The sequence below is a fragment of the Psammomys obesus genome, unplaced genomic scaffold (genome assembly GCF_907164565.1).
Source record: "Psammomys obesus unplaced genomic scaffold, mPsaObe1.curated_primary_1811, whole genome shotgun sequence".
NCBI lineage: Eukaryota > Metazoa > Chordata > Mammalia > Rodentia > Muridae > Psammomys > Psammomys obesus.
This window is the reverse complement of record NW_026585895.1, coordinates 23,746,333-23,773,153: the sequence shown is the minus strand read 5'-3', so window position 1 is coordinate 23,773,153 and position 26,821 is coordinate 23,746,333. Positions and strand designations below refer to the sequence as shown.

At 41.2% G+C, this 26,821-nt stretch overlaps 1 protein-coding gene across 12 annotated transcripts in view; it reads right to left on the bottom strand.

The window, feature by feature from the left end:
• Baz2b (bromodomain adjacent to zinc finger domain 2B) overlaps positions 1-26,821 on the bottom strand; it is a 215,322-nt gene that overhangs the window by 53,535 nt on the left and 134,966 nt on the right. For 9 of the 12 annotated variants that reach the window (XM_055600961.1, XM_055600969.1, XM_055600966.1 and 6 more), the window contains 9 exons: positions 25,129-25,317; positions 19,483-19,641; positions 18,481-18,674; positions 11,791-11,991; positions 11,201-11,596; positions 5,775-6,375; positions 4,142-4,429; positions 2,909-2,969; positions 2,152-2,260 (listed from right to left, as the gene is read on the bottom strand). In XM_055600961.1, coding sequence (XP_055456936.1) covers positions 2,152-2,260; positions 2,909-2,969; positions 4,142-4,429; positions 5,775-6,375; positions 11,201-11,596; positions 11,791-11,991; positions 18,481-18,674; positions 19,483-19,641; positions 25,129-25,317 — 2,198 coding nt within the window. The remainder of the gene's footprint in view (positions 1-2,151; positions 2,261-2,908; positions 2,970-4,141; positions 4,430-5,774; positions 6,376-11,200; positions 11,597-11,790; positions 11,992-18,480; positions 18,675-19,482; positions 19,642-25,128; positions 25,318-26,821) is intronic. The other 3 variants (XM_055600967.1, XM_055600974.1, XM_055600972.1) reach the window with 3 other exon arrangements.

Here is a 26,821-nt window from a genome sequence, read left to right as displayed (position 1 = left end):
AGTCAAACAATTTTTTGTTTTGTTTTGTATAATGAGCAGTAAAGAGACAGTTGTGCTGAACACAGCACGTTACTCGCTGGGCCAATGGGAAGTGGGTAATGTGGTATACATGCAAAGAGCACATTTCCAGAATCTTCAGCGCCAGCGAGCCTGCTCACTCATTCACTGGTTCATTGGTTGACTCACACACTCACTCACTCATTCACAGCTCTGACTTACTGAGGCAATGTTTAATCCTCTGAGAAATCTAACTTCCTGCACTGAAGTCTAAGCCAAGATGGAAATGCCTGCTTTTTCACAAAGAAACTGTTAGTTCCAGAAAAGGGCGGGGGGGAGGGGGTGGTGAGAAAGAAAGAAAAGAAAAGAGAGTGAGTTGCAGGACATGCAGGACTACACAGAGAAATCCTGTCTCCAAACTCCAAAGCACACCGGGCGTGATGACACCCGCCTTTGAGGCCAGCACTCAGGAGGCAAAGGCAGGTGGATCTCTGTGAGGTTGAGGCCAGCCTGGTTTACAAACCAATCTAGGACAGCCAGGACTGTTACATAGAGAAACCCTGTCTCAAAACAAAATAAAACAAACAAAAAGAACAAATAAAAAAACCAAAGCACAACAAAAACATTTCTGTGCCTTATAAATGGCCCAAAGAGGAAAAAGAGGTTCAATCAAGAAAACAAGTATCTGCTTTACTTTGCTGAGCATTTGAATCTATTTGGAACATTTTTTAGCATATTATCTCGTTTTGACTTTGCCATAATTCCACAAGGTAGAAATATTATTATAATTGCCTCTATATGATAAATAAAGTAACTGAAGGAAAACAGACATTATTTTATTGTTTGGCAAGACAAAACTACTCACTCAGCCATACCAAAAATCTATGTCTCCTCTCTCCCTAAATCAGAGACTCTTTCAACAGGGCTGGTAAAGGTACCAAGGATGTAATAAGCATTTACAGGGAAATTAATGTGAAGAGACAGTCTCCAAGGAGACAACACATGGATGAGGCTTTCTTGAAGCCAGTTTTGGGAAAGTGAATGTAAGGTTGTATATTTAATTCACAAGTTCAACGCGAACTGTGGTGATATGTTCAGAAATGTGCAAAATCAATTTAAAAGCAATTCCTGTAAAACATTAGAAATTCCACTTACCTAATACTAAGGATCTCTACTTCCCAAATTAAAAAAAAAAAAAGTAAACAAACAGATCACACATGTGGTGTGATCAGATGGACCAGATCCTGTCCCCAAGCCGTGTGGTTTTCAAACTCTCCTTATAGTATCTTATGAACTGCCTATTCAGACTGGCTTTTCTGAAACTGTTTTACCTATCTGGGGTAAAACGTCATGCTAACAATGCAGATTTTTTATACTTTATAAGGTAAAAAACTGATGATTCAATTAATAAGCAGGAATGACCTTACTTAAATATGAAAACATCACTACAGCAAAAGCTCTTTGTTGACTGAAGCCTCACTGAGGCCATCAGAGCATTGTGTTAAGAAAGGTAACCCTCTAGAATGCAGAGGGAGTTCCTTCATTTAGGTTACGGTACTACTTTTTGATTCAAAGACTTCTTTAAAAGGCAGATCCTGGCCCTTCCCCTGGGCTGGGCTGCCTCCTCAGGCCTCAGTGGGAGAGGAAGCCCGTAGCCCTGCTGCAAGTTCAGGTGCTGGGGTGGGGTGGTACTCTTGGTGGCCTCCCCTTCTCTGAGAAAGGGGTGGGGGGACTGGCAAAGGAAGGGCTAAGGGTGAACTGGGAGGAGAGGGGGGAGGATGCTGGAATCAGGCAGATGCTGGGGTCCATCTCTGGCTTCAGAAGTCACCCACACTTAGTTTTATACCAAAGCTGAAATGGCCCTTTGTGATATCCACCATTCCGCTTCTGCTGAGATGCTGAACAAAATCCCATTTCCACCTTAGTTCTTAATGTTACAAGCCAGCTTTGAGGTGCAGCTAGCTTTCAGGAGATTATGGTTTGCATATTCCATAAAGAGCCAACATTTAGGAGAGCTATTTGGGTTAAACATATTAGACCCATACAAGAGATCATTCTGACCAAGGAAGTTCCTCTGAGAAAGCAGTGCGTTTTCCCCCTGCATTAGCATGCTTAATCAGAGCCAAATGTACGGTTTGTGGGGAAGGTATTTACCTTTATTACCTCGGGGTACTGCCTCAGCTTCTTTCCACACGGAGCATAATACGCCACTTCTCCCTGAAGGCGCCCACCAAAGTTTCTCACTCTTGTCTCTCTCTGCCAGCTACATATGACAGAAAGGGGTGTTACAAGATACTTGATTTTAATTAAGAGAGCCTTTCAAAAGTTGAAAACAGTTGCACATACTCTTCAGAAAACATTAAGAAATGAAAACAAAAATAAACACGTAATCATACAACTGAAATACGTCTATCATTAAAATGATTTAGATTTTTAGCTAACACGAAACTGTCAAGTTTTACAGAAATCACAGCTGGAATTATTTTGAGGACTTAAGACATCTGAGTAGCGAACACCAGTTGTAGAACGCCGAAAGCTCCAAGTACGAAGAGCACACACTTTCCTCTGTGTCTAGGGCCCCGAGCACCCTGTCCAAACTGTTACAAGACCCAGTTAAAGGAATCTCCTTGAGTACGTCTGCCTTTCCCCTGGCATCTTTCCCTGTCCCTTATTTCTGTCTTGGGAGCCTTCTGAGAATATCACTCTTTTCTTTTGACAGTGTCTGGCTGCTGGTTCATTCCAGGCACATGAGCCCTTCCCAACCCTGCAATACCTTCATAGGATGAGTTTTTGGTAAGTTAATATTTTGCCGTTTATCATAGCTCTTCTTCTCCACTATAACGTGGAGAGGCGAGAGGAGACCACGTACAGACAAAGCGTGCGTGGACTGCGGAGGCCCTCTGTTCCTTACCCATATTCCACAGGAAGACGAAGCTCGCGTTCATCTGGCGCTCTTCTCCGTTTGGATGGACCTGTAAGAAAAGTCAGGCAGCAGGTGAAGCACTCAAATGGACAGGAACAGTTTTCTGACAGTTCAGAAATTGATCTTTTAAAGTCCTAATGAGATTATTCATATAGTTGTGAAAAGCACGCTACTTCCAGTGCCTACTACGTACCTAGACAAGTTTTCCCTCTGTGGGCTGAGCACAGATGCTGGGAGTTCTCCCCAACACTAGAGCTGCACGGCCTTTCTCTTACTCATCATTAGCAGAAAAGCCAATAGGGAGGGAAAGAGCTGACAGAGGTCTTGGAAACCCACACACTGTCTTCTTTGGCGGTCTATGACTGTTCATACAGATGCTACAAATTTTCAAATTTGGCTCAACTATGTAAAGACAATTTCATTTCTATGTGCATATATATCTACAGAATAAAACAGTACCAGGCCTTCAATTAACCAAAACCACACAGGAAGAGGATTGTGGTTATATGTACATTTTTAAAGGCATAATGTAGGTTTTACAATTACAAATATTAAATAAGTGGGACAATGGCTTTTTGTTGAAAATAAAGGCAAAAATTTGAAAGTGCCAATGAGAGTAAAATAAATAAAACAGAAGCAAAATAGTTTATATACACAACCCATATTTTTTTAGTTCTGGAATGAGAATATAGAGTAACAATACCAGATTGCTAAGTGTAGGAATTTTCTTAATGAAAATGCCTAGAAGTTTATAATCAAATTTATAAAAAGATAATGTTATAGACTTTAGAATGCTGTTCACTAAAAAAATAAAAAATAAAAAAACTGAACTATACAGTGAGTGGGCAGGCCAAAAAAATAAAAAATAAAAAAACTGGACTATACAGTGAGTGGGCAGGCATTTCGTTATCCAAATGAATATTTCACACAAAGCACACACACAAAAAAATCCAAGTCTAAATTAAATTCTATACTAACAGAAAGGATGAACATAAAACAAGAAAACATTCAAAAGTCAAGAGGGGTCATCAATTATAGTGATAAAACAGAAATCACAGGGAAAAGATTAAAATATCAGGCAAAGGAGTATATCTTTTCTTAGCCAGTTTAAAATCCAGATGCAAAATACGATGACAATGAGGTTCTCTCCAGCAATGCAGGCGGCAATCCGCGCTGCAGTCTGACTTTCCCTTTACATCGGTAAGAATAAAGTGTAGGTACCAGAGTGCGGGCTGGCCGTGAGTGTGGAAGAAGAAGTGCCGAGAAAAGCAGGAGACGGGGGCTCAGCACACAGGGCGGCGGGGGCCGAGCCGGGGGTTACTGCTATGTGGAGGTTGTGCGGAGTCGAGGGAGCTGTGAGGCTGACAGGGGGGCTTTTGGCCGATGAGCTTGTCTGATTCAGGTTTGCAGCGGCTTTCTCTCCTTCGGTGTCACTATCTGATTCCTCCTGGTCTTTCTCATCGTCGTCTTCCGAGGCCTCCGAATCTGATTCTGAATTAGTATCTGATTCTGGGAAGGAGAGCAGCACTACATTACAAGCACTACATTACAGCTAGGTCATGACCAACCACCTGCAGTTTGCACCTACGGGAGTATTTGGGAGTCAGTATTTGCGACTTAGGATTCAAGAACGCCATTTCCCAAGAGGAAGTATGGATGTTAAGATTACTATTTTATAAGCTATTTGAGTAAAGTGTTATGGAGACTACAGTTCCTCAAATCTCTCTTAAAACCATCAGTTTTACTTAACATTTGAATCATAAAATAGTTCCCACATGATACTATTCACATTTCAGTTCTGCTTAATGCTTTCAAAATTAATTTCAACTTAATAACGAAAACACAGGGAAGAAGGAAAGCTGACAGGGCCCAGGGTATTTGGCGTCTCCTGTGCTCAGCTTCCTCTCCTAGAGCTACCGTCAGCTTTCTATCTGCAATTCTTTCTGCATTAAAAAACCAATTTTCAAGGGAGTGGTTTTAGTTCCTTGTTTTGCTTTTTTAGCTGTAGTTTTTCTACTCAGGTAAAGACCTCACCAGGCTTCATGAGAGTCACAAACCGTGCTCAGAGATAACTCACAAACAGAAACAGCTGGGGGGACAAAAGATGGGCCGGGGGAGGCAAACCGTCCCGGCCGTGAAGTCTGCATGTTAATACATACGGCAGCGCACACTCCTATAGGCAAGCGATGTACAACACTGAATTAAGCTCTAGGTAAACACAGGAACGCACCAAAGAGGTGCCCACAACAGCACCCAGGTACCATTATTTGCTCTGGTATTATTGCCTGCACTGGGGTTAATAAAGCTAATTTGTAAAAGCTATGAATACCGTATTCCAGGCTGACCTCAAACTCAGAGATCCACCTGGCTCTACCTCCGAGTGCTGCGATTAAAGGTGAGTGCCACTACACAGGGCTCAAAATTATCATCATCATCATCATCATCATCATCATCAATTTTGGTTTTCAAGATAAGGTATCTCTGGTACTTCAAAGTCAGAGATCCTCCTGCCTCTGCTTCCCTCTGCTGGGATTAAAGGCATGTGTCACTGACACCTGGCTCCAGATTACTTTTGAAAGGAATAACAACTGTACCGTGAATAAGTGGTCCCGAATAAAGCAGTGATAAAGTGTGATTCAGGCATCCCCATTGCCACTTTATATTTGGGCATTTAATGCCAGGTGACTGACACTAAGACTTAACTTAGAATTTCAGTATCACTTACTTTTATGTTTTATCAGCGATAAGAAACAGTGAATGTCCATGGTTTCAAGTATGTAAATTAAGATTCTTTTTTAAACGTTTTGGTTCATACACTGACAAGCAAACTTTAAATTTGAAAACAGAAAATAACCTGATTGGCTGTCATCAGACTCGTCGTCTTCATCATCCTCTTCATCTTCTTCCTCATCGTCTTCCTCTTCATCCTCATTTGAATCCTCCGAGTCTTTACTGCTCGGAATGTCTGAATCCGTTCCTCTGAACTGCTCCACCAAGGACTTGGCAGGGTGGGGGAGGTGCTGCGCTTTCAAGGGGGCTGGGCTGCTGCTTACCGCTTTCTCCTTCCCCTGGCTGTGCAGCACGGGAGAGGCGGAGGGCAGCGCCGGAGTCTGTGTGCCAGGAGTTCTTCTCCCACTAGTGCTCAGGTTGACAGGTGAGGAGAAGGGGCTGCTGCTGGCAACACTTTCGTTAGTCTTACTCTGTACTTTAGTTTTGGTAGTGAGCGCTAAGGGAGCTTCTTGAATGACACTTTGAATAACTCCATTTGGTTGGTGATTACCTAAAAGTGCATTTGTCAAAAATGGGTTAGGGTGGTTGTTTTCTAATGGTTGTTTTGGATGTGCTGGTGAACTAGAGGTTGCTTTTGTACTGGACAAAGCTGCAATAACCTTCTTCAGGCTCTTGGCTGTCTCCTGTTTCTTCACTTGAGATGGGAATGTCTGCTTATATTGTTCCTGGTGAGACATAAGTTAAAAACAAAATGAGTCAGGCCAGAAAACAAACTTTGTTTGCCTCTGTTATTATCAGAACAGAGCCTCACAGAGACACTTAAACCACGATGTACAGGGGCTAGAAAAGGACTGTCAGCAATGACAACAGGCTGGTGAACCTTGATTAGATTAAACATATTCAGACCTGCATTCATTTTGACCACTCAAAATTCATGTATTTCTTGACTATCCCCTCTCTTAATTGTTGCTCTCATTTTAACAATAATCCAATTCTGAACACCTGCATTTGTCTTGGTCAGAAGCATTCCCTACTCCATCCCGGGTGCTCTCTCTGACTGAGAGTCAGTGACATACTTGTTGCCTTGTTTTCCTCTTTTTTGAGACAGAGTATCATTCATGTAGGTAGGCTGACCTTGAACTCCTGATTTTCCTGCCTCTAATTCCCAAACTCTAGGTAGGATTGCAGCATGTGCCCTAAAGAATTGGCTCTCTAATTTTGCTTAGTTTAGGCAGAGCTCTATGTATAATGTTTAAAGAGTTAATTCTTCAGTTGTGGTGAATTTCTGAGGCAGGAATTGCCATTTGTGGTCTTCCTGAAGCATTCCTTACAACCCTAAACTAAAAACACACCTGAGACTAAGATTAGATTACTAATGAATACTTGACATAGAAAACCTTGTTTATTCTTGCTTTTGAGATAGAATCTCATTCTATAGTCCAAGTCACCCTGGGACTCATCATTACCTAAAGTGTCCTCTAATTCTCTTGCTTTGGCAGGACCAGGCTGGTCTCCAATCAGAGAGATCTGCCTGCCTCTGCCTCCCGAGGGAGGGGATTAAGGGTGTCTGCCACCATACACCTTAACTTTGAAAATTAGGGACTGGAGAGATAACTCAGTGATTAGGAGCCCTTGTTGCTCTTGCAGAGTGCAAGCATACAGTTCCCAGAATTTGTATTGTGGTCCATAATCACCCAAAACTTGAGTTCTCTTCTGATCGCCTCAGGTATCAAGCACAAATGTGGTGCACAAGCTCTGTCAATACAGGCAAAACACTTACACAGAAAAAATTAAATTATTCAAATAATCCTTTGTAATCAAATGCTACTACATTCGTACTAATACAAAACCTCACAAAGCCTTTAGTTAGTTATTTATTCACTATGTCCCTTTTCTGTTAATACTATGATTCTCAAGTAAAATATTTTTATAAAACTAAGATATAATTTTCTGGCGGAAAAATCCAATGTGTTTCATCTCTTAGAATGTACCTATCATATAATAAACCTTTTACAAACATGTTTCCTTCTCATACTGAGCCGAACTGTTCCATGTCAGAAAAGTTTACACTGTTCATTCATATTTCAATTTTCAGCAACTGCTCCTTGCAGCTGTGATTCTAAAGACTCTCATACCATAAGTTTATACCCACAGGGTTTCAGGAATAAACAGTGACTATTGCATTTGTATTTCAAAGCTGCTGTCAGTTAATCTTAAGAGTATATGTCTTATCTCTTCTGATGTTAGGACAGTGTATAAAACTAGTGGCTACAATTGCTGTGTTACAGCGTCAACTATCCACTGGCAGTGGATGGGGGATAGGCCTGAGGGGCTGGCCTACATCTAAGGTCGTACTTTGTTATCTCATCTTCAACAAATGAAAAAAAAAATCCCCCAGGTCAGCCTTGACTTACATAGATCTATCAAATTCTATCCAGCTCTATCTATAATCAAACTTATAATTTAAATTCCATGTTCACAATGTAGGCACTGAAGGAATCAATGATAAAAAAAAGTCAAGTTCATAGACTAATGAGACTAATGATAAGGTCAATGAATTAATAGCAGGTAGCATGGAACAAAAGTGACTGTCATAAAAAAATAAACAAAAGTCAATATGTTACAGTCCTCTGTAAAGAAACTATTTCAAAAGAAGTATTGATGAAATGTTCTGAAACACAGGCAGGTGTGCCGACGCACACCTGTAACCCAGCACTCACGGAGGCGGGAAGATCTCTGTGAGCTTGAGGCCAGCCTGGTCTACAAAGTGAGTCTAGTTTAGCCAAGGCTACACAGAGAAACCTTATCTCTAAAAAATGAAAAACCAAATGAATGAATGTTCTGTAACACTAACTAAGGTGTGCGGATAACATCATTTCGAGCTGAATCTACTACGTGTCCACACGCAGGGCTGGAGAGGTGGTTAGGAAGCTCAGTGGTCACAAGCACTTGCTGCTCTTGCAGGAGACTCAGATTTGGTTCCCAGAATCCACATGCAACTCCAGTTCCAGGAGACTGGATGCTTCTGCAAGTACCAGGTATAACACTCATATGTGCAGCGCGCGCGCACACGCGCACACACACACACACACACATCAAAGAAAAAAGATGTCTGTTCAGATAAAATATTTGCAATTAATTATTATCATTTCAATAGCTTATGTATTCTTCTGGGATGAACTCTAGAGAGTGAGCACATAAATTTTTAGTTACGATGCTTGTTTTAAATCCTTTTACCCTGAAGTTTCATTAGATATAGCAAATAACTTTAACTTGAGTCTTACATAGTTCCTTTACGTGACTTAGTACAGAAATAGGGCTACATGTGTAAAGATCCTACCTTCACTTCACCTATTACGTAAACATGTAACTCATTTACTAAATGGCTATCCAATACCATGTAACTGACTGTCTCCACGGGTGGTGTACATGTGAGTCTGTACACATTAGTGAGCTGCTGCACACACAAGAGGCCAGAGGAAGACACCGAGTGACTGACTTCCTTGGTTGTTTCAGGCTCTGCGACAGGATCTCCTGGTGAACCCAGAGCTAGGCTATCAGCTGGTGAGCCCAAGCAATCCTCCAGTCTCCACCCCCCACAGAGGTAGGGCTGCACACATGGACCGCGTCTGGCTTCTTATGTTGGGGCCGAGAACCCAAACTCAGGTCCCCCTTCTTGTGCATCACGTGTTCTCACCGGGATCCATCTCCACAGACGTGAATTCTTTCATAGAGGTATTTAAAGCAACATGTAGGAAACCGAAAGCAAGTAGTTATTTGGAACAAAGGTAAGGTCTGTTAAAGCTCTGTGTTCATTTATCTGGAAGTAAAATAATAAATTGATAAAAAGTTTGAAGCCAAACAGTGTAAGTTTCAATTTATTCAGTTTGCTCCTAGAGAGTAGGTCATCTGATGTTGACGACACTTTGTAAAGTCTGATATCATACTCTGGTGTACTGTTCATTCTATTTAGACTGGTGGTTATTGAATCTGGCCACACATTTCAATGATCTAGGAGGCTTTTTTAAAAGTCATATATGCTAGTCCACGACAGCAGAGTCTGACTTAATTACTCTGAAAAATAATTTTCTTAAACTTTCCTAGATAATCTAATTCATAACTTGACCTCAAAACTTATTCAAGTCATCAGAGGAATTGATAGAAAGAGACATAGTAGATTTTTCTTCTTCTATTTTTTTTTTTTTTTTTTTTGGAAAACAAAGGCAGCCTGTTATATTGTTAAAAATGAGGATTCCAGGGCTGGTGAGATGGCATAGCAGATAACAGGGCCTGCCAGTAAGCCTGACAACCTGACTTTGATTCACAGGACCATCATGGCAGCTGAGAGTACTGATTTCCACATGTTACGGGGCTCATTTTTCTGTCTGTCTGTCTGTCTATCTATCCATCCATTCACACACATGGACATGCACCTATACCCCCCCACCCCAAAAAAAATCACTGAGAATGTAAACAAACACATGAACAAAAAGGAATAAGGATTCTAGTACATATAACACACATTTGGATTCTAACTATATCACTACTGAGCAGTGTGGTCCTGTGCGAGTTGTTATACAAAACTGACTTCTTAAATTAACTGAGTTACATAAGATTAATTCTATAAATCTCAGGTTTATCACCTATAAATGGAGCTAACAGCATTAGTAATACTTACAGATGATCTTAGCTAACAAGTAAACGTAGATTGGCACTAAAAAAATCAACAGCCAGAGCTGGGGAGATGGCTCAGAGGTAAGGCTGCTGGCTGTGCAAACATAGGGACCTGAGTTCAAACATGTAGATGCCACAAAAACAGTCGGATATGTTCGCCTATCCCCGGGATGTCAAAATGCTAACTCTGGTAGGGTGAGGGAAGGAGCTGGGGAATCGCTGGGCTGGCGGGCTGCCAACCTCATTCTAGGTTCTACGTGAGACCCTATCTCAAAAGCTTGAAGTGGAGCCTGACCCGCCTATCAATCACACGCACCACAGATACACAAAGTTAAGAAGGCACACCGACCAAACCGTGGCTGCCTCGGGCGTGAGAGTAGGCATACACTACTGTAGCAGTGCTGGAAACGAAATTTTAAAAACTGTTTACACTTAAAAACCTGTAAATTCTAAGATTAAAGGGAAGACGTTAAGAGTTCATTTCTTCAACACAGAACTAAATACTAAAATAAAGAGGCAGTAATTTTAAACAAGAATAACTATAATGCATGTCTTATTGAACATCCCGTACTCCTACTGAGATATATAGTTAGACGGGGCTGGGTTGACAACACAGCAGTGCCTTCAGAAGCAGGTGAAACAGGCACATACAAGGCCATAAAACCAGAAAACACATTCAGGGGGGAAGTAGGAGACTGAAACCGGGTCTTCCTCTACCACTGAGCTTCATCCACAGCATGAAATCTTGTTTCCTCTCCTGGAGAAGAAAATCAAGCCCAGTGCTGTGCTCCACCCCTGGGCATGTGCCCCACTCATATAACCTAGCCCCACGCGTTTCTAGCAGAAAGACTCTTATGTACAGAACACATGGCTTACCCGTTTGGATCGCAATTCACTGGTCAAAGAACTAGATTCTTCGGAGGTATTTTTATTCCCTGCTTTAAGTACTTCGGGAGAAGGAACTGTGAGTTTCCTGTAGGTTTCCTTTTTGGCTTGATTTACCAAGGACAAAGGTTTCACATTCGACACCAATCCCGTCGACTGTATCACACTGGTGTGTTTGTTCACAGATCCCTCCTTTGCCTGAGAGCTTTGGAAAATAAATGGAAGCTGCTGTGACAAAACCTGAGGCTGCTTCTGCTGGGATTGGAATGATGAGTGGGTCTGGGATTCAGACACAAGAGGTAATGGCTGGTGTATTCTTTTTTCCTGGGCTTTTTCAGTTGCTTTCTGTCCGTCCGCTTTCGGGTCTGAAATACCATGTAATAGCACCTGGAAATAAAATGTAATATACTTGAAAAAGTATTCTAATCACTTATGGCAAAGACATAGCACAAAGCTCGCTATAACATAACCAAATGCCCTTAAACGTAGTGTTCTGTATGAAAAGCTGACCAGGCTGTGAGTCAAGATGAAGCCTCTGCCTCCTCACTGGGGATGAGCCCTGCGCACGCGCAGAACAATACCTGGTTGCTACTTTTGTGTTGTGCTTCAGTCTCTGAGTCAGAGTCATCCTCTTCACTCTCCTCAATACTTTGATCTTCTTCCTCTTCCTCTTCCAGATCGTCTGAGTCACTACTGCTAATGCCTTCACTTGAGGTGTCTGACGATGTGCCTGAATCACTATCACTGTTGCTAGAACTTTCCATAGCCTTCTTCCTCGGTTTCTGGAGAAAGAGCCGTTATTTGGCAAGACTATCCTTTTGAAAAATTTCAGGGTTCAGGAACAGGCATGCTCTGTTAATTTTCAAATGATATCCTCAACATTAAAACACCATTTTAGAAAAAAAGAAATTATTTGTCATGAGAGTTGTTTTATTAATCAGCGAACTTATCTGACAGGAAATCACCAATAGAAAGTGGAAGTCCTGACCTGGCTAGTCACTGAATGTATTTCTACCATTAATCTGTTTAGAAAAAAAAAATAAAAATAAATTTATATGGGGTGGAGAGGGATTTTGTAACCTAAAAAACTTTCTTATATTTTTTTATTCGAACTATTCAAACTACATCAAATAATTCCATTGTGTTACTTAATGTACAAATTGTATTCCTATGCATAGAGTATGGCTTTAACAGTACATGTTACATGTGGACAAGTTAAAATATATATTGTACATATGTAGATTTATTTACATCAAAGCTATGCTTCGAATACTGCAACTTTCAAAAATGTAGTTCACAAAATACACAGATTTAGTATGGGATTTAGTGTGGGCTCTCTCTCGATAGTAAGTAGACAAACCTGACCTAAGATGTGTAAAACGACATTTTCAAGTACCCACTAGAGCTGTGTGCCACAGCGGATCTCTGCATGGAGGAGACTCGATCTATGCTCACAGGAGGGAAAGAAATTCTTAATAGAAAAGAATCATTTGCATCCAGTACTGAGGGACACATAGAAGACAAGGCAGACTGTAAAACACTATGGAGACGAGGAATCGAACCCTGTATAAGAATGTGTCAGATCAACTCAGTACTTGGAGGCAGAGGCAGGAAGATCTCTGTTAGTTTCACACTATCCTGATCTACACAGTGAATCCAGGCCAGCCAGGGTTACATCATAAAACCTTGTCTTAGGGTGGAAGAATTTAAATGGGGTGGGGTGGGGGTGGGGACTATTTCTACACTACTTAAGATTAATGAGAAAAATTATTGAAAGCTGACAGAAAAGGATAATATAACAAGTCTATAGAGGGTCTACAAAGCAAGTTCCAGGACAGCCAGGGCTGTAATACAGAGAAACCCCATCTCAAAAGAACAAAACAAAACAAAAACAAGGCTTGTGTGTCGTATGTTTAAGAAATAGCCAGAGAGCTGGGCATGGTGGCATAGCCTGTAATCCCAGTGCTTGGGGAGGGAGAGGCAGGAGAATCTCTGTGTTTGAGGCCAGCCTGGTCTATAAAGCAAATCCAGGGCAGCCAAGGCTACACAGAGAAACCCTATCCTGAAAACAAAACAAAAAAAAACCAGAAAAACAAACCGACAAAAGAAGGAAGGGAGGGAGGGAGGGAGGGAGGGAGGGAGGGAGGGAGGGAGGGGAGGGAGGGAGCTAGAAGGGCTGGACAGCTGGCTCAGAGGTTAAGAGCACTGGCTGTTCTTCCAAAGGTCCTGATTTCAGTTCCCAGCAACCACATGGTGGCTCATAACCATCTCTAATGAGATCTGCTGCCCTCTTCTTGCCTGCAGGCACACATGCAGCCAGAACACTGTATATTCTGTATATACTGTATATAATATATAAATAAATCGAAGGAGGGGAAGAGGAGGAGGAGGAGAACAGCCAGAAAGGGTGGATGCCTGTAACGAAATAGTACTTTCAGGACATGGAAGAGCATCTGCGAGCATGATTAGAAGTGGTTGTGACTGCTCAGACAAGACCTGCAGAAGAGCAAGCCAGCAAACTCCCAGAAAGGATGCTGGAGGGGAGTTCTACCCATGCCTGAGAAGCTATTGGAAATTGATGGCCACTGCGTGAGGGATGTGGTCAATGAAGGATTATTCATGTTCCAACACATGATCCTACACTCATACAGGCAACAGCTCATTCAGGGTAATGAAGAGGAGGGGAGAGGGGAAGAAAAGGAAGATGGAGGGAGGAGTATATACAAGCAAGAGCAAGAGCACACATCAGCAAGCTCATAAAGTTGGGAGGGCAATACGAGAGAAATGGAGGAGGGAGGAATGGAGAAGATAGACTGGATCCGAACACATTAGAGGAATGTATGAATAGTGAAAATTTAGTAAAAAGGAATGAGTACTGGATGAAAAGATAAATCTTGAGGAGAACATGAAAGAGCACCATTATACAGTTATGCAGCAATAATAAAGCCGGTTGACAGGAAGCGTGACCAGGAAGGCTGTTGAAAGGATAGAGCAACACCACTAAGGGCAATTTGTAGCTCCTCCCAGTCACCTCAGGAGCATGCACTGACACACGAAGAATGCAGTATTGGGAAAATTAAAAATCACAAGTTTCAGTCCTCACAAAAACACAGATTTCACGACTCTGGGGCTTGGGGAACGAAAGTCAGAAGTCTCCTTCTACAATGGGAAGCCAAACTGAAGCTGCAGCCACGGCTTCCACAGACAGCCACCAACAGGGCACTGAGCACGTCGTCATTCCCTGTGGCATCAACCTCCTTCTCTCAGGTGATGAAAAACTGAATCTGGGTGGTGTGTGAATCTGGGTGGTGAGAAAGACAACAACGCAGAGGCCAAAGGGAAAGGACGGTGATAATGTTGAATCTGCCATTTGGCAGAGGATCAACTACTTGGCAGTCGGTATCTGTTACGAGTTTCTAAGCATATACACACATTGTGAATCGAAGCTGAAATGACCACTTCTGGCTCAAAAAAGGGCTAGGAAGCAAGGAAATGTGGCATCAACAAATAATTTGGCAGAGAAAAACCATTTCAATGCTCATACTACAGGTACAATATAAATACATATATACATATGTATACATGATTTTTCCAGACAGGCTTTCCCTGAGTAGCCCTGGCTGAGCTGTTACTCACTCTGTAGACCAGGCTGGCCTTAAACTCAGGGATCCATCTGTTTCCCTCCCAAGTGCTGGGATTAAGGGTGTGCACCAGGATGCCTGGCTACAACTTATATTGTTAAAGATAACAAGGACTGGGGACTATGCCCCCTCCAAGTACATACACATCTGGTGGTGAAGAGAAGAGTCCATTCAAGAAAAGGAGGAAAGACTCATAAACACTCTATGTGATTCTGAGGGAGGTGCTCACGCAAAGCATGTACTGACAATGTAGAAAGGATCACAAACCCCCAGGGAAGGCAGAAGACAAGTAGCACAACCACAGTGGCACTGAGAAAGTAGGGCAGAAGCAGGCTTGGAAGGCATCAACTTTATTTTTAAAGTTCCTAGGAATGGAGTGTGTGTTAGATTTGCAAATTAATTTTGTAATTTTTATGTAGCTTTCACCAATGCTTCTTTAAAAATCATCTTGAGTTCATAAAATGATCAAAAGACAGATGACTAATTTTATTCTATCTGATCTCAGAGAGTTTCTTAGAACTGCCTTGAACTTTCATTTCACTGTATACTTTTTTCAGTAACAAAACAAAGACATGTTCAAGGCTATTATCTGCTATGTTGTAGGTGCTTTGAGGATTCAGGAGATGAGAAAATTCGCTGGTGAGAACAGGAGACATACATCAACATATGAAACATAAAACTATTTTGCGTGGTAAATAACGTTTATAAAGCGGAAGCACTTGACAACACGTGCTAGAGGTGATGGCAAGGAGTTTGGTGCGATCATCAAACACCTTGTGATCTGAGGCCTGAGTGAGGACAAGCACCCTTATACAGGACAGGAGGGACACCCCTAAAGAAAGGCACTAACTGGAAACACACTGGGCCAGTGAGAGCACAGTGAACCAGGAGAGAGAGGCAGGAGAGAAGGAAGGCTGGGCCAGCAGGCCTTGGCTCAGAGCAGCGGGCAAGTGCACGTTACACGGGCGCAGCAGACACGCTAGGAGTGCCACAGGACAGCCGCCTTCAAGTCCACAGGAGCCTGCACTGGAAACGCAAACATCTGAGCATTTTTAAGTTCTCAGCTTAGCACTAGTATGTGCATTCGAACTGGCACACGATTATCAGAATCCACCTTCACACACAGAAACACCAAACCCATTAAATACCAAATCCTGGGCTGTGAGATGGGCAGGAGCTAAACTGAGCCAGAAAACCCACACGATGGAAAAATGAAGAACGACCCCCCAAACTGTGCTCTGACTCCACACTTTGTGGAATGAGCACAAGCTCACGTGTACATGCACACGAGTCTGTTTCAGCTGCCATGAATAACTGACCTACAAGTGCATACATTTCAGACTCTTCGCTCAAAATCGTTTAATCATTTAAAAACTTTCCTTTTTCTAGAGATGGCATTGGCTACATAGGACAGAAATTTCTGTAACTGCAACAGGCTATATGTCTACCTATTCTAGTCTGAACTGCATGTGTTCTAACGATCCAGGCAAACTGCGGGGGAAACGTGCTTAGCAGTGATTCTAATGAGGAGGCCTGAGATCAGTACTCCGCCTTCAGAGGGACATACAAACTACCTGAGGAAATCCTTTTATACATGAAAGAGCTGATGAGGAAATTTTAATACAGCTTTTAATCTTGAAAAACAATGATTAAGAATACAGGAAGGCACATGTATGACTCAAATGTGCTTAAGATTATACAAAATCGTAACGTTTACATTATTATTAAATTCTAAAATTAATTAAAGCTTCGCTTAACAGTCGATCTCTGAATACTCAAACTTACTGAGTTGTTGACATGTACCAACATGGCACCTCTGGTCTGCATGTACAGTTTGAGAAAGGGGGGTATGTAGGCAAATTTCAATACGTGCTCCTGATGAGCATGTTTTAGTGCGGAGTGCTAATTCTGTCTAAGAATATCAGTGCAGACTCTGCACAAACTTACAAAAGCTAGGGCTGTTTCGCATTCACACGTTCCAAGTTTTTGTGCAATGCCTTGAACCTGTAGGACATATGAAGTTTCATATTTCACTAAATTTTAACACTATTTCCACGCGGTAGCATGATGAAAAGTTTAGAAGTATAGACAGCTGGCTTTTAGAAATACAGTATGAACAATGACATGATGCATGAGATTTGCTCCATAAAGCATGGAGGTAAGAGCAGGTGGCCTGTCCCGCCCGCAGGTGTCACACACAGAGAAGCCAGCAGAGGCTCAGACACAGGCCCTTGTTGCTAAGGCTGATGGGGCTGCCATGGGAAACACATCCTAAGGGAGAAGAACTAAGAGCAGCTGAAGAGCAGCAGGCGGGAACCTGCGCCCAGGAGGGAGGACAGAGGACGCGCCATCAGGTGTGCACAAGCGCTCGGTGTGTTTGCAGCCGAGAGAAAACGTTTGTTTGGGGCCCTGAAAAGGACTGCGGAGACATCTGATGACCTTCGCTAGGGACACCAGGCGACCTTCCCCAAGCTCTTATCTGGGTGGACTATACTCGGGGAAATATCTCTTTTCTGCTTAGAAAACAGAGATCAAGAAAAGAGAGAAAGGTAAAAATGTAGCTGCAGGTGTTTTGGATAAACGAAACCTGGACTTAATGGTGGTACATGTTTTATGAGATTGGGATGTCAGAGTTTTCCTTGCATTATGTAAAAAAGGGAGGCCAAAAGCTTGAAATGATGAGACTCTAGAGTGAATTTACCATATGTGCCAATTATACACTAATCCACCACCAGCCAAGAGGCCATCAGCTGGCAAGGAAGAAGCCCACTGACACAGAGAGACAGAGAAACACTAAATGGGCAGCAAAACACCATCCCCAGACTCTTGGGGTTTTGCTGTTGTTCTGTTTGTGACAGGGTCTCTCAAGTAGCCTGGAATTTGCTTTATAAATCGCGCTAGCCTAGCCTGGCTCTGCTGGGATTGAAGGTGTGGGCTACCACACCAAGCCCAGGACCCTCTTTCTCTTAAGAAGGCCTAATCTTATGCTCAGAAACAATAAACTGACAGCTTGCACACACAGAGAGAACTGGCGCAATGTGGAACCAGTTCAACGCATCATGGGTGAACAGGGTAAAAAGTGGTCTACTGCGATTATCCGAAACTTCCTAGAAGAAAAGATTTCGTAGTTTTGTTTCTCCTATAAGTTTAGAGTTAACATGTTTGGCTTCAAATTTTGACTCAGCTATTTATTGGGTAATTATTAGTGTTATTTTCCAATTTGTACTAAGCACCACCAAATGCAGGGTATAGGGAAAACTGAAAATGATATGTAAAGCAATTAGAATAGGACTGGCCTTTAGGAGGTCTCCATCAAGCTCTCTTGTTGCTGGGAGCCTCGCTCATACCTTGTAAGCTTCACGTGTGAGGGCCTAGGTTCAGTTCTCACCACTGAAAAACTAAAAAGCCAAAAGCTCAACCCGTAACTATTACTGCCAATTATGTTATTTGTACAGGTAATCCGAGTTTTACGATCTAATCTCATGCCAGCATTGTACAATAAAAGTATACATCTGCAAAAACAGGAGCTGGTAATAAGAAATTAATCCACACATTCTGGCGCCTTGACTTTTAAAATATTTACCTTATATGTCGATCCACTCTGCACGTGTTCTTCAAGAAACAGCTTACCTTGTCTTTGATTTTGTCGGCTCTGGCATCCAAAGGCTGACTTTGGTTTTGTTCCTGATGACATTTTAGGGCTCCTCCACCTGAGCTTGTGCTTTGACTCTGTCCCATGGAACTCGAAGCAGGAGTGGATAGTACAGATGAATTGACACCAAGCACAGACGATGCACTGTTTCCGTTAACTGACCCATTTATACCTTGAAAATAACACGTTTATATGTTGGGAATAGAGCACTTGTGTATGTATAATGTAGAACAAGCTCACGACACTGTAAATGAAAAGAGCCAGACACTAAAAGTTACATGAAACATTCATAATGCTGACTGTGGAGACAAGGTGCAAACCAGCAGTGACCATGGGCCAGAGAGGGTGATTGCTTAAAGGGGGTAGGATTTCTGGAGATGAAAATTTAGAGTATGTTAGAGGGTGGCCATTGTGCAAAACTATGAACACATTAAATTCAACTTAATTATTTGCCAGCATTAAACTAAGCAAATATCACTTAAGTTAAACAAACATGTTTGGAAAACAAATAAATTACATGCAAGCATTGGCCTTTTAAAAATACTCCATTTAAAAGACCAATGGGCTAGCGAAAACATTGTAACCTCTAAATACTCTCCTAACAATACTAAGAAACTATGGAACTGACCATTTAGAAAAACACAGCAGTAGGGTGCTAGTTTGGATAAACTAATACTTCAAGTGCAGAGACTCAGCGTTCTAGCCTGAGTTACACATAAGGAGATGATGACAGATAGAAGAGCAGCAGAACAGGGTTCATACCTGACTGAACCACATCAGTGTCTGAGTACTATTTCCTAACACAAATTTAATTGGCTGCAAAATCAGGGGATTTGTAATATGAAAGGATTGTTCTGAGGAGCAAGCAAGATAACAGAGAAGCATCTAGCACAAGGCTGTAAACAATGTTCTTAAACCAAACTGCTACAAAGCTGTCAGGACAGAGGTTTTCAGTCCTTCAGTCACGCTGACGTGAGTACCTTTTTCAGAACCATTTCTCTTCCCAGAGGTCCTTGAGTGGAATGACGAATCGTGGTTGTGGGCTGCAGGAGCAAACAGCGGTGGAATGCCCAGTAGCGGCGGGAAGAAGGGCGCTCCTGCCCCGGTGTGAGCATCTGCACTTCGCCACCATTCTGCACCTCAAAACCAAACAGACCGACAGGAAGAACCTGAGTCAACTTTCTCATTCAGGGAGTGACTGTTTTCTTCATTTTATTCCAGAAACAATGTTCCAGGTTAGCTAGAACAGCTCAAATCACCATCTTTTCACTGTAAACCAGTATTTTGAATTTCATTAATCCTCTTATTAGTAGGCCATTATCAAGAATCTTCCCTTAACAGTTTTCTAGAAACACACTAAAAAAAGAACACATTTTCCACAATGTAAAGAATGCTAAAAACCTAGAATATAAAAAGAACAATCTGACTTGATAACCTACACCATCTAGTTACTAAATTAATAAGGAAAAGAATTAAGTCTGTATTAATCTAAGCCTTTAGGTTTGAAGCTCACATCTGAAGCCTCTTAAGATTTTCCTCCAATTGTATACAATATAAACCTGGCTTTGACAAATAGGAAAGGGTAATCAATACTATCAGGTGAGTCCAGTACATCTCAAATGCATTTATGGATGAAGTAATTCTGTAGCAGAACAAAAACAAAACATACAAAACCTAATGAGGAACAAGTTCTGAAATAAAATTTCCAAAACACATACTTTTTTGGTTGCGGTTGGTCTGATACTTGTATTTGATGCTAATTAGTGGCCCTTAAGATCTTTGTTGTGTAACCATGCCTAAGACATTATTCCTGATAGGTTGATTAAAAGGCCTGTACCTGGGCTAGATAGGAGAGCATAGGCATGGCCAAAGTTCGTGGGCTGTGGGGGCAGGAGAATCATGAGAAGAGACAGAAGGGAAGAGAGGAGAAGGACGCCACAATGGGTTAGCAGGGAAAGGAACCATGTGGGATGAGAGGAAGGACTCCGATAATGGCATGGAAAGGCGACCTTGCCAGGCCACAGAGGAAGAGGATGCAGGCAGTCCTTATAAGATTTGACAGGCTCGGGTCAGAGAGTAGGGGAGGAGAACTCCCCCTTTCAGTGGACTCAGGGAAAGGGATGGGAGGGAGAGGGATGGAAAGTGGGACAAGGAGGAGATGAAGGAAGGGGCTACAACAGGGATACTAAGTAAATAAATTGTAAAAAAAATTTTTTTAAGTAAAAATTAAAAAAATACAAGCAAGTATCTTGTGATTATGGGTGGAAGACGAGATAGAAATGTGTAAGGCGGGTGGCATGGGATGGGGCTAGAGGATATGAGATAGGGTAGGTGAACTGTCTGCCCAGCCCAAGGTAAATAAATTATAAAATCTAACAGGTGTCTGTGTCTTATTGATTGTGAAATCGGGTTAAATAATGCTGAAACAGTAACTATAGGGCAAATAATAAACTTTATTTAGCCCAATTCCCATTTATTTACAACAAATTTTAATTGAAAGTATAGGCTTATAAAGCTTTTAGCTTTAAAATGTATAAAAACGGCTTGCATTTTCCTTATACTTCATGAATTAAGGATGGCAGTGATTTTTTCTTTTAGACTTATGAAATCATTAAATTGAAAAAAATCATGAAAAAAACTTTTTATTAAAATACAGTTTTCAAGGAGGAGTAGAGACTAAAAAGACATCTAGACTTGGGTGGCAGCACATGACTTCAATCCCAGAGGCGGGATCTCTGTGAGTTCAAGACCAGCCTGGTCTACAAAGCGAATCCAGGACAGCCAGGGCTACACAGAGAGACCCTGTCTCAAAAAATACAAACCAAAAAGAGATTCAGAAATTATCCAAAGAACAGTCTTGTACTGCCTCATATTACATCCTGGAAACAATCTTCAACTGGCTAATCCACTAAATTTTAAAGTGAGTTCTCTCTCATACCAGTCTCCTAACAATACGACATTATTTCTTTGACTGGAAGAGACACAAGAACATTAGAAATAAATATCCACATAGTTTCAAGAGACTGCACTAAAAGATCTTTAAAAAGTTCTAAGAATAGGCCTTCATTATGTAAAGGTGAAACCCCTTATTTAAAAAAAAAAAAAGTGAAGCGTTCAAGGTCACGGCCATTCTCAGTGGAGTCATGAGCAATGTAAGCAAAACACGGCAAAGGCCACTGTTGCAACTGGAAGCAGGGTAGCTGGGGAGTGGCACCCGAAAGCCGGGACCTGAGCCAGAGCTGTGTGCAAACTCTGGACACTCAACCACCACCTAGATGCATTTACATGGTTAACGGGTGCGTTGTGTTTTGGGGAGAGGAGTATCTACACAACCCATTCCTACGAATAGACACGGGTTTGCAACTTTGTTTCCACCTATTTGGTTAAAACAGACTACAGCTTTCCCGCAATAACATATGGGTTACATCTCTGAACAACGTCTTAAGGCTTTAGAAAGTCAATAAAGTAATCAAAGCAAAATATTCTAAATGCATATAAGATATAATGAAACTCAGAAAAACACATTCAAATGCACCCCAGAATGTTGAAAGTAAGTATACAGCGGGCATTAGAGAAAAATAATAGGAAAAAAACGTATGCTATGGGAGGACAGCCCAGAGACAAACATGTAAGATCTGCTGGATAAAATAAAGAAAATGGCCATTTCTGAAGATAAAATGTCTGATATTATTTCAACTTTTTAGTGAAAAGTTTACATAGCTTTCAATTTGAGGAAAATAAGAAACAAACTTAGTCACAAATTAATTTACTTATCAAATAAAAGCTATTACATAAAAATAATATAAATAGGTAGGTACAAGATGGTTTCTAACCAAATTCAAAACCCCTAAGAAACACTGTAGCAGACACAGGAAACATTTCCAGTAAGTGATGCTAATATTTTAGAGTAGACATGGAATCTCAATTTGATCATCCTGTACATTTCTCTGTAGGTTTGTTTTTTTGGCACCAGGGTTTCACTAGTTAGCCCAGGCTGGCATCAAACTTGTGATCTCCTACCTTCCAAGGTTTAGATTTACAATCACCTGCCTGCGTGTCTTGCTCCGTTATGACAGAATTTTAAAATAACTCATATATGGAAAATACTGACCCATCCCAAAATTTCACCAAATTATAGCGTTAAAATGTAAATACCAACAATTTAAATATTTTAAAATGAATTTCATAAAGTATTATTTCAATATAAAATGAAACTGTGATTACATTAATATCCTTACATAAACTTACATTTGTTGTTTGAAATGAAAAAGTTTAGATGTATATAAAATTCATAAAAAGCTATACCTTACTTAAAATTGCTTATAGTATCTATCTTCTTGTGACTTCCTTGTATTTACAGTGAGACTTTTTTCCTAAAATGGCCATTTGGTTACCCTTCTGAATATAATATGTAGATTTAAAATGTAATCTAAAGAAAGTGGGTACTCTGAAATCAATCATACTCTCTGCCCATTTTGCCAAGAAGTGTATGCACATATGCATATTTTATTACTAAGGCCGCTGTTTTACAGTTACGTGTCCCTTGATAAGCCACAAAATACAGTGTTGGTGCACTCCTCCATGGCCACTCTCACGCACAGATTGTAACTGGAGAGTGAGTGAACAGCCTGTAGAGTCCCAAGAAGTATGCTGCTTGTTTACACGGGATGCTCTTAATTACTTTTCATTTATTTGTTATGTGTGTGGGGACCCACGTGCACACATGCGCGCATTCACTTACATGTATGTGCATGTGCAGGTCAAAGGGCAACCAGAGGGAACATGTTCTCTCCTTGTATGATGTGGGTCTCATGATCTGTACTCAGGGCATAAGGCTTGGCAGTAAGCGTCTTTTCCCGCTGAGTTGTCTTGTTGGCCATAGGCTGGTTTTTATATATTCGAAGTACCATCCCATGTAAGTTATTTTTTAATACTCTAGATCACCTTTTCAGTATTTGATTTTAATACAGTATTTATAATATAGTTTAGAAATGATCAAAAGCAGTACTAAAACAAATTACCACCAAAAAATAAAAGTACTGTAACTTTTATCAGGAAGTACATAATTACATACTATACTTAGATTTTATTTGGAAATCTTCTGGTTCAGTAGGTAGCTATTAATATTTGATACTAAATAACCCTGTTAAAAACAGAATGTGCCAGGTATGGTGGTGCTCAAGAGGCAGAGGAAGGTGGATCTGTAAGTTTGAGGCTAACCTGGTCTAACAGAAGAGTTCCAGGCGAGCCAGGGCTACATAGTGAGACTGTCTAAAATTTTCAGTTCCAGTTAATATATTAAAGGAAATATTAAGACTTGGTCAAGACTGTCTACTCTCAAATTTTTTCCACCATCCCGAGACAATGAAATTAAAGAAATAATGCGACTGAAGGGAGAGTACTTGAAATACAGATATAACTAGGTCTGTGTTCCCTGTACAGTTTCAACAGATACTTGGATTCTTGTTAAAGAAGCAGTGGATATACTCTGTCAGCCACTAACGATGCGTCCAAGGCCGGACTGAAACCCAAGCTAACTGCTAGCAGGACTAAGCGCTGCTGGTCTAAACTGTCCCAGTAACACACGCTTCCGCACTAAACTGCAACATTAATCACTGCACAATATAGGTGAGTCAGAACTTTCGAGAAAATGTATGAGTTCAGCTACTTGTGTGTCCACAATCTACATTCAGAATCCCATCTCACACTGGCCCTGACCATGCACATGAGCTAACTGCACAACTGTTGTGGAAATGTATTCCAAATATGCTTTTCAAATGAGAAAAAGTGTACTAATTTAAGATTCAGTTCAATTTCTTAATAAAGTAAAGAAAAATAAAAACCTAAAATAAATGTCTAAGTATTTGTAGGATGAGCTGGACTCTAGGTTCAGACTGTAAGGTGATTGCTTCCAGTGCTGGCCCTAACAAAGGGCCTCATTTATGCTAGACAAATACTCTCCACAGAGCACACTGCAAAGCCAAGTTAAATACTCGATTTAAATATTACATAATGGGACTGGGGGGACAGTTTAGTTGATAAAGCGCTTACCACAGGAGAATGAGGGCCAGAGATCAATCCCACAAAGCTACACATACCCCTGGGACCACGGACACAACTCTGGTGCTTGCTGGCTGGCCAGCCTAGCGAACAACTGAGCTCCAGAGTCAGGGGAAAACCCAACCCTTTGTCCAAAAACAAGGAGTACCGGGACTGAGGAAGACACCTGACTTCAATCTCTGGCCTCCCACAAATATGTTCTCAAATGTGTGCCCATGAGCACATAGTATATACATACACTCAGAGAGACACATGAACATGTACACATAAACATACAATACACACATACATGCTCCCCCAAAGAAAACTGAAGCTGAAGAAAATTAAAACTGTACAGTCACAATATATTGTCTACCAGAAACACTGGCCTTAATTATTCTATTCTAACACCCAAATACGTAACTAAGTGCTGCATCCCCTAACACACATAGTGAGTTTTATTTTGCTATGTGTGATAAATCTTGCCCAAGAATCTAATCCACTATGCTTTGCTGTTCAATTTCATAAACAAACAACTGCCTTTTCAGGCTTTTCCTCCTTCCTTGAACACCGTAGGAGATGTTTACCTGGAAAAGACGTTAGTTGGGGATGTGCGGCTAAGGCTGTGGGTGTACCAAGTGTCCCCAAACCACCAAATTCTGAATGCCCTGAGCTGGCTGAGTGTAGACCAAAGACTGGGTGGCTGACCATTGGGAAGGCACTCGACACTGTGGACAGGTTAAACGGCTGATCCCCAGCTGCTCTGAATAAATGTCCTGGGAGGGGAAAAAAACACACTTAAAGTTGTTTAGAGAAAAGAGATGAGCGTTATCTGAGAACAGCATTCATGAAGTTGACAATGATATCGTATCTACTAAATTTTTATTTTCTACTCTTTAGATCCTACAAAATGTTTGTAGAAACACAAAAGCACCGTGGGGTTAATCACAATGGACTAGAAGACCTTTAGAAGCTTGAATTTCAGATTTTAGGAAGTAGTCAGTTCTCTGGCAACACATGCACACTGGCGTGACATAACCTTCTGTTCTTAGGAACAATAAAGCATCCAGTGAATCTAAGCCTGAAAACCAATGAAACAGATCCCAACTCTGATACCAAGTTACCATTCAAAGAACAGACTCAATGCAGAGAGATGTCATTTTCATGTGCAAAATCAAAGCTCTGTTCCTGCCTAACATTTTGTTGAGAAGAGCATCCGAATTCTCAAAAGGCAGCTTATACCAGTGTAGCCAAATAGTGGCAAAGACAGAAAAATTAATATGGCTATAAGGCATTTCTAAATGGATTCACACATCCATTTGTATCAGATACCGAACAAGAAAAAAAAAAAAAAAAAAAAACGCTGCTTTATTTACAAGAAATAATCAGTACACTTTGGCTTCTTCCTATGAAAGCAGAGTATTAAACTCAGTATTCTAGGCTCATTTTACTTTGAATTTATTTTGACTAGTAAGGCATGCCTTTAATCCCAGCACTCAGGAGGTAGAAGCAGGAAGAGCTCCATGAGTAGAGGGCACCATGATCTGGATACTGAGTTCCAGGCTGGGACTATTTAATGAGACCTGCCCTAAAAGTTTGAATAAAATAAAATAATTTACTTTAAATATGAAAATGTTGATGTATATATATCTATAACCCTGCACTCAGGTTAAAACAGGAGGATTCAAAGTTCAAGGCCAGCCTGGACTGCATGAAGAGTTCAAGCCTAGCCTATGCTAATTAGTGAAACTCTGACTCAAAGAACAAGGACAAAACAAACAAGGAGTGGGGCTGTAGGTGCAGCCTACTGGTATTCAATGGCTCACCCTAGGTTAGACTCTCCCAGCACTCCAGAGGAAAACAGGCCGGCTACTCTGTGACTATTAAGGTGCTCTCGTGGGTAAACAGAGTAAGAGTCTGCAGTATCTCAGGTCTATGTCAACTGTGACTACAGATGACAAGTTCATTAATTTTACATAATAGCCCCAAAGTAATTGAAAAAAATAAGCTACAAATGTGAATATGTTTGCTTATTATTTAGCTATGTATCAAATGTTAACTCTACTTTTTTGGTTCTTAAGAAAACAGGAGGCTGTGTGTGGTGGCACACAGCTGTAATTATAGCACTTGGGAGGCAGAGGTAGCCAGATCTCTGTGAGTTCAAGGATAGCGTGTTCTACAGAGTCTAGGACAATCAGGGCTCTGTTACACAGAGGAGCCCCGTCTGGAAAAAAAGAAGAAGAAGAAGAAGAAGAAGAAGAAGAAGAAGAAGAAGAAGAA